Source organism: Seriola dumerili, unplaced genomic scaffold (assembly GCF_002260705.1).
Source record: "Seriola dumerili isolate Sdu_G_001 unplaced genomic scaffold, Sdu_1.0 BDQW01000190.1, whole genome shotgun sequence".
In the NCBI taxonomy this organism is placed as follows: domain Eukaryota; kingdom Metazoa; phylum Chordata; class Actinopteri; order Carangiformes; family Carangidae; genus Seriola; species Seriola dumerili.
In genome coordinates this window covers 110,539-124,665 of record NW_019174445.1, presented here as the reverse complement: position 1 = coordinate 124,665, position 14,127 = coordinate 110,539, and the positions used below count along the sequence as shown (strand labels likewise).

The following is a 14,127-nucleotide window of genomic DNA, read 5'->3' as shown; positions in this document are numbered from 1 at the left end:
CTGTTTTCTCACACACACACACACACACACCTCCAGACAGATTTGACAATGGCGTCTTCTCCATCACTTCTTCTATTATTTCCACTGTCAAATCCCTGTAATGTGTTTTTTTTTTTTTCCCCCTCTGTCTTTCATGGACATTATTCCTGTGCTATTCATTTCCTTTCTTCTCACTGCCACTGAATTCTGTCTTCTTAATGGAGCTCCCTTGGCTAAATAGACTCGGGCTTCTGACATGATTGAGTAAAAAGGAATGGATGGGCAGAGCAGAGAGAATAGCTGATACAGCCATCTTAGCTGGGGATGTATTAATTGAAAGGTTCATAGGCAGAGCGGGTGGCGGGCACATCAAAGAGCAGCAGCTAATTAGGACCCCTCTTCGCCCTTCACTTTTATTTATTCCATTCTAATGTCTTACCTCTTTTATTTATTTATCTCGTCTCTGTGTGGAGGCCTGAGCGGAATAAGAATTGGCTACTTCTTGCACTTCCCTTTTTCTTTTTGTGTCCTGCTGATTTGGCGTACAGTACACAGATACAGGTGGCCAGCTGCCAGTGTCCCAGCTCTCATTATTTCTCTTTCTGGTCGGTTCTGGAGTCAGCTGACTTCTCCTTTTTCAGGGCGGGGGCGGCCGAGGCCAAATGGCTGAGATAATGTCGGTGGCCATTAACCAGCACATTAGCCCCATCACAACATGTTAAGTTTAACTCGGGACTGCGGCTCGCGATCGATAAGCTACAACAGCAGATTCGAGCCAAAGGATTAGGGTCGGAGCTTCTGCTGGTTCAAAATGGAGACGGAGCGAGTCCTTAACAAGTTCTGATGTTTGTTGTGGGGGACGTGGCCTCTGGAACTCTGCACAACGCTCCGGCTCCACCGTTGTGTCCACAGTTAATAGAGTGAAGCTCCCCCTTCTTCCACTGTATCGACCACTGAAAGCTGTCACAGCCCATTTCTGATGACCCATATCAAGGAAGAGCCAGAGCTTCATCCGGGCCCTGCCCCCCCCTCTGCTGCACTGTGACCCGCTCCATAATCTGCTTTAGAAGATGGGTTATGCTAAGTGGCACTTCCATCACTACGACATCGATTTCACCATTAGAGGTGGCGCATCAATACGGAGAGTTGAATGAGCCTTGAAAGTAGACAGGAAGAGGAAGAAACACCTTGATTACCTGATGCTTTTTTCAATCTCTCAGAGCCGTGCTGGGAGCTTTTAGTTGGACTGCGTTTCCTTTTTTGAATAACAAATTTGCTTCAAATGAACTTTCTGCCAGCCCCCCGGGTGCCCCTCTCTCTCCCTCTCTCTCTCTCTCTCTCTCTCTCTCTCTCTCTCTCTGTTTAATATTCTCTCTATCTTTCGTCCTGACTGCTTTCATTCCCAGCCTTCACATACATTCACCTAATCTCCCTCAGGAGTTCCACTGTAGGGGAAATTTACAACTTCAAAAGCAGGACCCTCCCCCTTTCTTCTCTGCACTCTGCAACAGCCCCCGATTTGTTTGTCATAAACGAAACTCCAAACAATCCTGCTGGATTGTTTTTTTGGGGGTTTTTTTCTCTTCTCTATCTCTTTTAAACCTCGGATTCCTCGCCTTGTGCTGTAGTTTGCACAGCAGGTCAAGAATGACAACAGTTTTGTGAAAGCACAAATCCTGGGACTTTGTTTGCAGCCTCTTCTTACCGGGAACATAAGGTCGGCTTGAGCAGCGCTCTCACTTCAATCGAGAGAAGTGCACTTCTGAAACAAATAAAAGGGCGTCTGGGGTCGCAGTTAGAGATTTGCTAGGACAACTTTCTTTAAGGTCTCAGGAGATAATTAGATTTTACAGAACACTTTGCAATTAGTTGCCTTCTCATATCAGGAAGCAGGCACCCATAAAGGCTTGCCACCAATTCTGTCAGCGCACTTGGAAGCCAGAGTTAATAATTCCCTCCCCTTTTTGTCTCTTATTTAATTGAAATGAAAAGGATGCCTCACTGGTGGTGCAGAGATGTTGTGTCTAATTTATTTAGTGAATCTCTTGCCCTCACTATGGTGGGTCATTATCTTGTTCTACCAGCGGCGCCTTTAGTTCCCTCTCCACGCAAACCAGCGTGAGGAAAATGTAAATTATCTTAACTTTGTGATGCTCCTGATGTATAAGTGCAGGCTTAACTTAAAGAGAAGTGAAACTAGGACACTGTTTCCATCTGATGCGCCGATAAAGAGGCATCTCCCTTGTGTGTTTGTATGTTTTATTAATGACGCTGTGCACTTATGGTGTATGTCATGCAGACTGCGGATCAGGAGGGTCAGGCTCAGGCGTGGAGAGCTGTGAGCAGGACCGCTGTCGCACGTTTGGAGGCTCGTGGGATGAGGATGCGGAGGAGGACCGCTGCGTCTGCGACTTCACCTGCCAGAGCGTGCCTCACAACCCGGTACGGCTGCCTTGAAAAACCCCCACTCCACATCAACACAACTCACACGGCCTAATCCTTAAAATGAAACTGACACAAAACTTTTTCTCTTGAGTAACAACCGGAGCACACGAACGCCCGACACATACTGCTGCCGACTTATTGTTTCCTGTAACAGCTGTATCTCTCACAGTTCATCAGGGATAAATGCAAATCACTTTAGAGATTATGTTCAGGTGACACATGTCTGTACATTTATAGTTACAATGCAAACACAAGCTGCTTTCCTTGATCCAAAATGTACAAATGTAGGATTTGTCAGATGTAGCCGGCAGATAACTCACTGACAATATTATGATGATCATCTTTAAAGCCTGATGGGAACCCTGGTGAACCTGTTTGTTTTGTTTTTAAATGGTGAGAGTCAACACTATGTATATTTTATACTTGTGGACACAGGCCAAAAATAAAGAACCCAAACTCTTAGATAACATCAAATATATTTTTTGATTAAAACTATGTGCTGCTCGGCTGATGTTCCAGTCGACGGCACTTCTGGGTGGCACAACTTAAACAGTAACTGTGCCATAAGCCGGTTGACAGAGAGTCTCAGGTTAAACTCTAAACTTTCTTCATTCTTTCGTAGGTTTGCGGCTCCGACGGCAAAAACTACAGCAACGAGTGCGAGCTGAAGAAGGCCAGATGTGAGAAACAAGAGCACTTGTTGATTCAGAACCAGGGACCCTGTGCAGGTCGGTACATCCCACCACTCACAGTTAATGCCATTGCAGTAGCAGCAGAAGCATCCTCACCAAGACTCATTGTCACTGACATCCCATTTCTCCACTCATTCCATCCATTGATGGGGTAGTAAATAGTCTGTAGTTGGAATATAATTCTGACAGCGCTGCTGTTGTCTCCGCAGTGTGACCGCGGTAGCCACAAGCTAATGAAGGGAAGGAGGTCGTGGTTGAATATGATGCGTGTGTTTGTGTAATTTCCTCAGGGAGACTTGATTCAACAGCCTTGTTTATATGTAGAAACTGACCGTTCCTCTGAGGCCGGCTGCCGCACAGTTATCTTTCTCGCAGGCTCATGTAATGTGAATGTAAAAACCAGCTTGAATCATTAGTTTCATCATTTATTCCCTCTGTTCCCACTTTGTGCCTTTGATCGCTTTGCTTTTTTACGCCCGTTGGGATTCATGTAGCTGAGGAGTGTGAAGATGTAACGTCAAAGTGTGTTTTCATACTACCACATATACAACATATACATCTGTGCATGCATTTAGCGCATGCTAGCACGTCAGCAGCTCATGGTTTTTTGTTGCTAATTGGTTGTTTGTGAAATCTAAAGAGCTAATCACATTTCACTGTTGTTTACGGGAATCTCCGCTGACACATTCCACTGTATATATTTCAACACTCATTTACTACAGTGGTTTGTGTTTATTATTGATGATGATGTAATTTCCACGACCGTACACAGACTGAGTTGATAGTGATAATGATTCATTTTCCCTTCCTACAATTTCTGAAAATTTAAACCATTAAACTTGTGCTGACAAGCTTGCTTCTCAACCCTCGGGATATCACTTTCCCCCACTTACTTTAATATAAAACCCCCTCTGTCTGCATGTAAATGAATGGCATTTATCAGCCAGAATAGTTGTCAGATCGGTGGTTAAGTAGCAAAGGTTAGTTCTTCCTCTTCATGGCTGTGTTAAATGAAGAGCTTTTGCTCCCGATTCGAGCCCGGGCCCGCAGAGCAGAGCAAAAGGCACTTAAGGGATTTCGTGTGATCATTCCAGCCTGTTTGATTCCCCGTGGGTCGAAAAGAGAGGAGGATGGAGAGAGTTGAAGAGAGAGTGAGAATGAGGGAGCTGCCAGTGTTTTCACACACATCCCTGCAGATTCTTCTCTTTCCTAAGCTGGCCTCCTTGGGCACTGACTGTCACGCTTCTCTACCATCCATGGATAATCAATCCTTTTTTGAAGAGCCCTCTATGGGTACGCGGGCTCTGGGCTCTCCTCTCCTATTGGCTAATGGATAAAAAAAAAAAAACAAACTCAGATCTTGGGGAATTTCACTGCCCTCCACATTAGCTATGTAAGGAGAAACTTCGTATGACCTCAACTCCAGAAAGTTATCAAAACATGCTACCTTTCGCTAGCGGAGCATGAAAGAAAGTGGTTCTGATTTGGAAAACTTAAAACTCTTTTGCATGTGGTGCCAACTGTGTCATCTGCTGCATGCACATGTGTAAAGTTTGCCCATCCTCTATAGCTGCCTGCAAACTCAAAATCTGGGTCAGGGATTTCGGTGGAATCCGAAGAAACACTTATTGGTTTACTACACAAGCAAACACGTGCGGATGTGCCCTTGCAGGAATATAAAAAAAAGTCTAGCTGCAGCAGAGGAAGCACAGCAGCAGACCTTGTAAACGTAAGGGTGATATTGCACGTCACAATGAGCCGCATTGTGCCGGACAATGGCCACTGAAGAGGAAAAACCCTTGGAGGGGAGAAGAACATATGAAATTAAAAGTTCTCCTCGTCCTAATAGGCTCAGTACAGATAGCTGAATGGAGGGCTGGAAAGTGGCAAGTTAAATGAAGTGTGTCCAAAGCCCATCTCTGGAGTGGGAAAGCACTGGAAAAAAGAGTGAGCCGAGTCATCACCATTAGGCTGAGGCTCATATCCACACCAGTAACACTGTGATTTATAGCCCCTGTATCTCCAGCCTCCAAACTCCAAATGAGCAACACAAGAAAAAGAGATCGGGAGGGGAATAGAGAGAGACAGAGAAAAATAAAAAGGGGAGGGAAAGGTTTCTGCTTTCTATCTCTGCAACTTTCCTTTGCACTCCAAAGCCTGGAGAGAATTTGAACAATGATATTTTTTGCCTCAGCCATTAAACAAACCTCCCCTTTCGTTTTTCCTACTACTGTATGTTTTGTTGTTGGCTTCCAATTTTTCTGGAGAAGCGCCAGGTTTTGGGAACACGTTTGTTTTTATTTTGTTGAATGCAGTTGCGTATTCAGAGCTGTCACACTAGTATGAAGGCTGGTGCCTCCGCAGACAAAGGAGCTCTCCACACACACACTGCACAGACAGAAACTACTTGGCACATTCCTTCACATTATGCAGCAGGCTTTTCTTTTTCTTTTTTCCTGGAAGGTTGTAGGGCGGCAGCACAATTCTGTAATATTAGACAAGAACAAATGAAGAGAACATGCCTCCTAGTAGGTGGTAAATGTCAGCTCCCGCACATTCACCAGCAATGCCATTGTTTGTTTTCACTGGAGGTAATAGCATCATTTCCCCCTGATTTTGAGCTATTGTGGAGAAAGTAGAAAATAGAATTGTTATCTTGAAGCCGGCTGCCAGCCTCTCCACCTCTGCCCCTCGAGCCAATCTCATTGTTGGCAAAAAGTTACATGTTGCTCCGAGATTGTGTTGTCTAAATCCCACTCAAATGTTGGTGTTCTTCTTTCTCCCCTTGTGCCACGTTCCCCTCCCTTTTTTTTTTTTTTGTTCCTACCTCATCAGTGATTTCAGCCACATCTCTGCCTGAGCTGACAGCACCCCAGCACTGCAGTCTGTCTGTGTACGGCTGCTGCTCCGACAACATAACGGCCGCCTTAGGAGTCGGACTGGCCGGATGTCCCAGTAAGTCCTCTGCTGCGTCCCACTGTGACCCTTCGCCTCTCATGTGTCCTGAGTTTGTTGTGTGCACAAAAACTGTAGATACTATCAGCCTGTTTCAGCATACGGTGGCTTATTGTCCTTGACTGCAGTTACACTTCCAAAGTTGCAGAGCTGAAAATGTTTCATCTTAATCCAAGGAATAATTATGATAATGTTGCACTGTATCAACAGGAAAAATCTCTTCATCTGATGATCTTGACGAATGATAGCACACAGATGGAGCAGAAAATGCTGCATCAAGCTGTTAGCTAGGGGATACAGTATGGATGGAGAAAATGCAGACTTAGAAAGAAGGATAGACTGAGATTCGGTAAAGAGGGAGCTCACCTAAGCACACTTTATCCAACTGGGCCAACATTTGAGCCCAGTTTAAATCTTCAATATCTCTCATAGTAAGCTGAATTCAGCTGTTGTAAGTTACATAACAGTTGGGTCTTATCAAAGACAGAGAGGCACGAACGAGAAGAAGTTAAAAGTTAAATATTGCCCTGTTCTCCTCAGGTACCTGTCAGTGTAACGCCTACGGCTCCTACAAGGGGACGTGTGACCCGGCCAGCGGTCAGTGCTCCTGTAAGCCGGGCGTCGGGGGACAGAAGTGTGACCGCTGCGAGCCGGGCTTCTGGAACTTCCGCGGCATCGTTACGGAGAACATGAGCGGCTGCACACGTAAGCTCGGTCTTTAAGTATCCGTGCTGAGCGAGCAGATGCACTTACCCTGTTACTGTTACACGACTTCAACAGCAGGAGCGGGAGTCATTTGTTGAAAGTTCAAGTTTTCACACTTACCTTGAGAGTTATCGAGCCGCGCAGAGAGAGTTCGGGTTTCTTCTGGGTTTTGAAAAATCTGTCAAGTCAGTTTTATTCATGTAGCCAACAATCACAAATCACACATTTGCTTCTGAGGGCTTTACAATCCACAAAAATACTTAAAAAAACCGAGAGAAACCTCAGGAAGAAAAAAACTTACATGCAATAGATGTACATACACAGTAGACAGAAGTAGAAGCAAACAATGTCCCAGTTACTCGAGATGCTTCACCATAAAACGACTGCATCCAAAGCGGAAAGAGTAGTAAAACAATACAGTTGTAGAAACTGCTTCTGAAAATGTTATATTGTTATAGTTAAATCTCCATTCAACACACTGTAGTGGGATGGATCCAAACACATTTAGGCACAGATGTATTAAAAAGCCTGGACAAATAAAACCAAATCTATTCCATTAGAGGTAAGTGAGAAAATGCAATTCTCACTAAAATCATGACAATATCTTTGAGTCAACACTTAGTGTATTAAGTATTAACTTTGGCATAGACAGTAAAAAGTAGATTAAGTACCAACTAAACCACGATTTGATCGGCCGTTTTTTGTGTCCTTCATTCATGTCAAAACTGTACTGAACGAACTGTATTCATTTGTATTCGAGTGACGCCCGGGGTCATGGCCCCTTGTTTGTCTTGGTGTAATGCAATATGGTGACCAGCTATGTACCCTGCCGCTGAGGTATCGTAGGACATATGCTTCCAAAGCCACAGAGCATTTTCAGTCAACAGCAGGAAGCCTGCAGGTGCCTCACCCGTGGCCTGACCTTAACAAGGTTTACCCACAGCAAGCAGACAGCACACTGCACACCAATACCAGGTTCAGCAGGAGAGGAGGGAAAAAAAAAAAAACACACATCATTGATTCTAGGAACATGATGGGGTTGATGTCCTTCCCTAAGGTTGTTTTCTTGAGTTTCTGCTATGCACTCCTACTCCTCCCTCAATGGCCCCTGAGGCTGGATGAACTGTTGCCAACCCTTAACAACAATATAGCTGAAGCAGGGATCAGGGGCTAAGGTCGCCTCAAACCCACTATGTACACCACATACACCAAGCTATTCGAATCCCTCTTCCTGTCACTGTCCTCAATTGATATGATTTTCTCATCAATCTATCTCTTCCTGTTTCTTTCTTCTTTTTCTCCCCCTCTACCTCTCCGTGGCAGCGTGTAACTGCGACGCCACGGGCTCGGTCCGGGACGACTGCGAACAGATGTCGGGCCTGTGCTCCTGTAAGACGGGAGTGAAGGGCATGAAGTGCAACGTGTGTCCAGATGGAAGCAAGATGGGCATGAACGGCTGCGACAAAGGTAATAAGAGAGAGCGCAGAGGCAACATGGCGCGCGTTTTTCTCTTCTTCTCTCCATCATTCTAAAGTGTTTTGCTGTCACTTGTCTCTGATCCATGGATCAGCCTTGCAGCAGCCAGTCTTTTCTCTGTCTGCTCTTCACATCCATCTGCTTTATTGGAAGGAGGGAGGCTACAGGGCAGTTAATCGATAGTGATTAGGAAAATACTTGAGTGTACAAATGATATGTGCATGACATATCGCTCCACTGACATTTTATTTCCTCTTCACCATACGCCATTTTGGACCATTCACTTGAATGTGTATGTTTATACTCCTAAGACTATTGATTACACTTAGATTAATAATAGAAACAGCTCCAGTGGCTGCACGAGCTAAAAAGCCGGTTGAAGGAAAGTTTAGTTCCTGCTGCGGGGGCCTGCAGCTCCTTGATTAAGATGCACCATCAGATATCGACTGGAAGTCAAACACTTAATGAAGCCAGCGGTCCCGGCACAGTGGTGGGGCACTTTGCCACACACCCCTGCCAGATGAAAAGACAAGATACTGAGAGGTGGTAGCACATGAAAGCAGGAGCCAAGGGGTGGAAGGGCACTGAAAGCCTCTGTGATGTTGCAACAATGCAAAGACCCCACACTCACAGTTGGCCAGTGGATGGTGGGCTCCCCCGGCAGCAGCTCCTGTTGTGGAAACTTCCAAGGCTTCAAACGCTCCTTTGGAGAGCTTCAGCAGAGCGCTGTGGAAAAAAATACCCCGAGTGCAGACCTTTACATAACTGAAACATACTCTGTTTCTTTTTTGACTGCAGTTTTAGGAAAATATTCTGGTTTGTGAAACTATGAATAAGTCACGCTGTGTGACATGTGACAGGTATATAGAGAATCTCATGAGTACATTATCTCTGCTGCTCTGTGCTGTTTTTGAAGGCTGGACAACCTCTTCTGGTTTTGAAATGTACCCACCGTTGTGCTTGCAAACACCCCGCTGTAGATTGGATTCGTGACACAAAGAGAGAGTCTCATCCTCCACCGGGCGGAGATCCGTTCATTTTATTTGTCCAAATCAAAATCGTTGGTATGACGTCACACGGAAAAGCGGAGTAAGCTTGAAGCAGCAGCAGCCGCACTGTTATGTTACTGTGTATATGAATGTGGTGAGGACTCAGAAAACATTTATTCCTGTTTGATTACGTTCATATTTCATCATGCTTTACAAATTTTTGAGAAACTAATTTATTGGCTGTTTAACAGGCAGAACTCGTGCCTACTTAATAAAAGTAAGCAAGAGTTCTGTAACTGTAAAACATTAAATATGCATGCTAATTTAACTTTTAATTTAGCTCCGCATTTCCACAACAACCGCCACAATCAGAAGTCATGAAGCAGCTACTCTCTCCTGTCTCAAACTGCATGAGTGTGGAGCCGCACAGAAAGTCTAACAACACAAACCGCCGTCTTCCACAGGACCTGAGGCTCCCACTTCATGCGAGGAGTTAGAGTGCAGCTTTGGGGCTTCTTGCATTGAGGTGAACGGCCAAGCCCACTGCGAGTGCCCCGCACCTGACTGCGATGAGAAAAACAAGACTAAGGTGGGAACTTTCTGCACTTGATAAATAAGTATTTTGATCCACAGGTTATAAATAGAAAGACTTTGCTTCAGTGACCTGCAGGAAGCTAATGTGTGTTCCCATCTCCCCCCTCTCTCTCTCTATCTCTCTCTCTCTCCATCTCTGTCACTGTGGCGCAGGTGTGCGGCTCTGATGGGGTGACTTATGCCGACCAGTGCCAGCTGAGGACCATCGCCTGCAGGCAAGACAAGGACATCACAGTGCAACACTTCGGACAGTGCACAGGTGAGCCCCGTCGGTGCCTCCATGCATCACACGTCGCACGGATGGCCGACTGTTGTCAGACCCTGATCCGAAGATAATGAGCGGTGTCGTGGGCCTCCTGCTGTTTCTCCTCCTATCCAGTTCTCCGTCTCTGTCTCGGAGAGAGTGAAGCCACAGCGACGTGAACGCACTTTTTAGCTTGAGTTTTGCGTTTAAAAGAAACTACCTGCACATAACAGCAGGTTGAGCAGTGATCCTCATTTGAGATTAGGCAAATCCAAAGTATTTTATTTCAAAGGACACAAGATCAGAGTTCCATGTTCGTTATTCAAGTTCTCTTCTGAGAATTTTGAACTTTTCATTGTTTCTAAAACTGCAGTTTCTAAAGCTCCGTGATTCTGATTGTCTAATAAGAAATATTTGGTTCATTTCACGGAGTGCATTAAAAAATAAGACCCGTCTTCTTCTCATGGACTGTCAGGTGAGAGCAAAATCATGTGCACCACTGGGGGGAAACGTCAGAATAAGAAAGGGTGAGGTACTGTAGTGTTCAAATCCGCGGGTTGTGCAGTTTGACTGGAGTCTGAGTCTGAGCCCTGCAATCCCACAAGATTGGGATGACACTTCCTCTTTGCTTTCTCGCCCCTCTGTCGGGATTTGGCTCCATCTTCAAACCCCCCCCACCCCACCCCCTGTTGGGAAATGCAGCTTTATGCTGGTAGGAACACGACGCCGTTTCAGTGTGATGGCGGATCTAGAGTACATGTTACGTGGAGTAGAAGGTGCAGCTCCTTGCCCCTTTGGTCCAGAGGGTGATGGATGTTGTTTGGATCGGTGTAATTGGTGCTAGGACATGTGCCAAGGCCATGGCTTTCATGTACAGTGAAGTTGTTGAGCCGACTGCCAGCTTGCGTCACAACAGGGTTCTAGAGACGCCGCCGGCGAGTGCGGTGTGGAAGGGAAGTGCCAGCTGTGTGGGTCTGGCCAAGAGCCACGGCCAGGTGTCTGGCATTTTGGGGTGTAAAAATGTTCGTTCACCTCATTGCTCAGTGGGCACAGATCAAGTGACCAAATACTGTGTCATAAAAAAGCAGAGTCCTTTTCATCCATCTCCCTTGGGTGCTCTTTGTCAAACCCAAACTAGGTCATATCAATAGGAGGCGAGGCTGTTGGCATGGTCTTTGTTGATCTGCAGTTGCAGGTACACAGATAAAAAAATACAAATAGACTCAGCAAGAGATCAACAAGGCTTTGATAAGTCCCTGAACATCTGGTAATTACAAATTCAGTGCCGTGGGTTACCAGCAAAAGGAGCCAAAATCCAGTCTGGTTTCACATTCCTCTGTTGCCTGGCAATGGAATTGTGGGTTGTGTGTAATCCCTCGCCTAGCATTGCTGCGCAGAGAAGGCAAGAAGATGCCTCTCAGCGGACTCTTTCTCTATCGAACCCTCAGGGGAGGAAGAGACAGGCGAACACTCGGGCTCACCGACAGCCACAGAGGATTTTTTAATTTCTTTTCCCGGACGCGGTCGCACCGCGGGTAGCTGCTCCGCCACTGCTGTCGGCTCGGGGGTTAGATCTCGAGCTCATTTCACGTGTGGCTGGGTGCGAATTAGCATTTGCTCTGCCTCCACCCCTCGCCACGCTGCAGCCCTGCCCGCCCTCCCTCCCACTGCTTACATGCAGTGCTTCCAGACGCCCGGCCTCAGCGCTGTGGCATGCTAATGCTCACCAAGCTGCTATGTGGTTTGACAAGAGAGCAATGCCAAGGGCTTTATATAAATGAGTGAATATTGATCTTTTTTTAACATCATTGATCTGCCGCAACTTTTTATTATACCACAGAGTGTGACTGCTGCTGCACAGTCTGCCTCTAATGGGCAGGCTGAAAAAAAAAAAAAAAAATCACAATCCTGCAGAAAAAGCTCCTTCAGATTTTTTTCTGCTGGTGACAGAGAACTCTCAGTTAACTGTGATGTTACCCAGCTGTCTGTGAAGTCTCCGAGCTAACAGGCAGCACAGCCACACGCAGAGTACAGGGAGGAGTTTTTCTGGCTTCTTTGCTGTTTCTCAGCAAACGATATCTGAGAAATCCATAAAGAAAAATAATGCAAGAGCTACTGTACCAAGCACCAGAGGGAGGGCATTTGGGCCAATGAACAAATTCTAGCACCAGGGGAAAATGGCCACCAAGTTGGCAATGACCCGCCTCTACCATATGGTGTTATCACCTGTAGGTTTGCAGCAAATTGGCAACGAGTGACAGCATATGGCATCGGCAGTCCTCCGCCTGCGTGTTAGTCAGGGTTCTGTTGCCTTCACAATTTCTGCTCCATGTCCTGCGATTTTTTCTCATTATTCAATCTCTCATTCTGTTTGCCTCGCCGTATTCTTCCACCGCTTCCTTTGTTAACCTGTTTTTATTTTTATTTTTTTTCGTCCTGATTTAATCCCTTTTCTTCAGGCAGTTTGTCCCTATCATTTTCTTCTTCTTGGCTCTGTGGTTCCCTTGTCTTTCTCCCCTGGTCTCCTGTATCCAGATTCCTCCTCCTTCTCGCTGAGCACGGCTGACACCGTAAAGACAATCTTAATAACCACCTTTCAACCGTAACTACACGGCTGAGACAAGCCAAGACGACAATGATGTTTTTTTTTTTTCCTACCCTGTGACATGACTGTCCATTGCTCCACTGAGAGGAAAAAAAGCAGAAACACAAGCAAATGGACTGTTAAACCTGATTAAGAGAAGCATCAGCTGAACAGACTGTGTCGCTGCTGCTTCTTTGCTCTCTCAGACGTGTGTGCTTTTCTTTCCTTATCCCATGTCACAGGAGCTCCCTGCTCGAGATATGCACACACATTAGGCACTTCCCAGGGAGCAAGCCGCCTGACGCTAAGCTTGGCACCTGACTGACAGGTGTAGCCAAGAGGAAAGGCAATGCATGCCACCATTCTTGGTGATAGCATCTCTGCTCTATGCTCTCCACTCCGAGTCTCTTTCTCAACAAATATCTGCCGAGCTTTAAGCTGACACCCCGTGAGTCTCCCAGGCTTTCCGCCGTCTCAATAGGTATCACATTTCACACCTCGGTGAATAATTGCAGATCAAATAGGCGATTATAGCAGTGTAATTAAGTCCTACACATAATGTTAGGTGAATCCTAATGAGGCGCAAATCTATGGTATAGGGTTTTTTTTTTTAATTTGAAATCTTTTCATTTCACCCACATGCTAACACACATCTATACTCGTGGGACGTAGAGGAGGAACGACAGTATTGTCACGCCTGCGTGCCTCGGCTAAATCTGAAGGACTCACTTACGTAGCAGCTCCCTGCCAACTCACTTCTCCCCCTCAGGAGTTTTTGTCCTATTTATCGTTCTTTTATCGCAGACAGTTTGTCCTTTTGCACCAGAGCTTTTTGCATTGGTAATGATGGTCTCTGCAGAGAGCCTCCTCTCTCTCTCTCGCTCTCTCTCTCCCTCATTTGGAGTGATTTTTTTTTTTTCTCTTTGCTGTGTGTGTGTGTGTTTGTGTGCGTCTGTTGACAGGAGAGTGTTTGTGGTGGCGTTGATGGATGCTCATGCGCTCTGCGAGCAGCAGTCTGCCGTCTTTGAAGTCAGAGTTAAAGCCGGCTTTTTTTGCCCCATTTCTATCAATCATTCATCACCGGAGGCACTGGCTGTTGGTGATTAAAGCTTTACTACTGGAGGGCAGCATTTGAATATGGATATATAATTCATAAGCAATGGCACAGCACGCATGCAATACACATACATGAATATTGTACAAACAAACGCATGCCACATGTGCTCACAAACACGCTGCACACGATGCATCGACACCAACCGGAGTATTTTAACACCGTCCGAGCAACGTAACTCATCTGCAGCTGGAACACACTGCATTGCATATAACATCGAATGCAGTAAGTCATCTGTTGGCATATCCCATATTCACATATTCACATGCTGTATAAGGAGACGCTTTCATTACTTATGGTTTGTTAAATGAAGATTCCCGACATCTCATCCATTGCAGGGTTTTTAATCA

At 45.8% G+C, this 14,127-nt stretch overlaps 1 protein-coding gene across 1 annotated transcript in view; it reads left to right on the top strand.

Annotated features, from left to right (window-relative positions):
- agrn (agrin) overlaps positions 1-14,127 on the top strand; it is a 254,619-nt gene that overhangs the window by 199,682 nt on the left and 40,810 nt on the right. Inside the window, exons 11-17 of the mRNA XM_022753198.1 lie at positions 2,279-2,421; positions 3,047-3,152; positions 5,952-6,071; positions 6,612-6,776; positions 8,100-8,243; positions 9,706-9,830; positions 9,989-10,094. Coding sequence (XP_022608919.1) covers positions 2,279-2,421; positions 3,047-3,152; positions 5,952-6,071; positions 6,612-6,776; positions 8,100-8,243; positions 9,706-9,830; positions 9,989-10,094 — 909 coding nt within the window. The remainder of the gene's footprint in view (positions 1-2,278; positions 2,422-3,046; positions 3,153-5,951; positions 6,072-6,611; positions 6,777-8,099; positions 8,244-9,705; positions 9,831-9,988; positions 10,095-14,127) is intronic.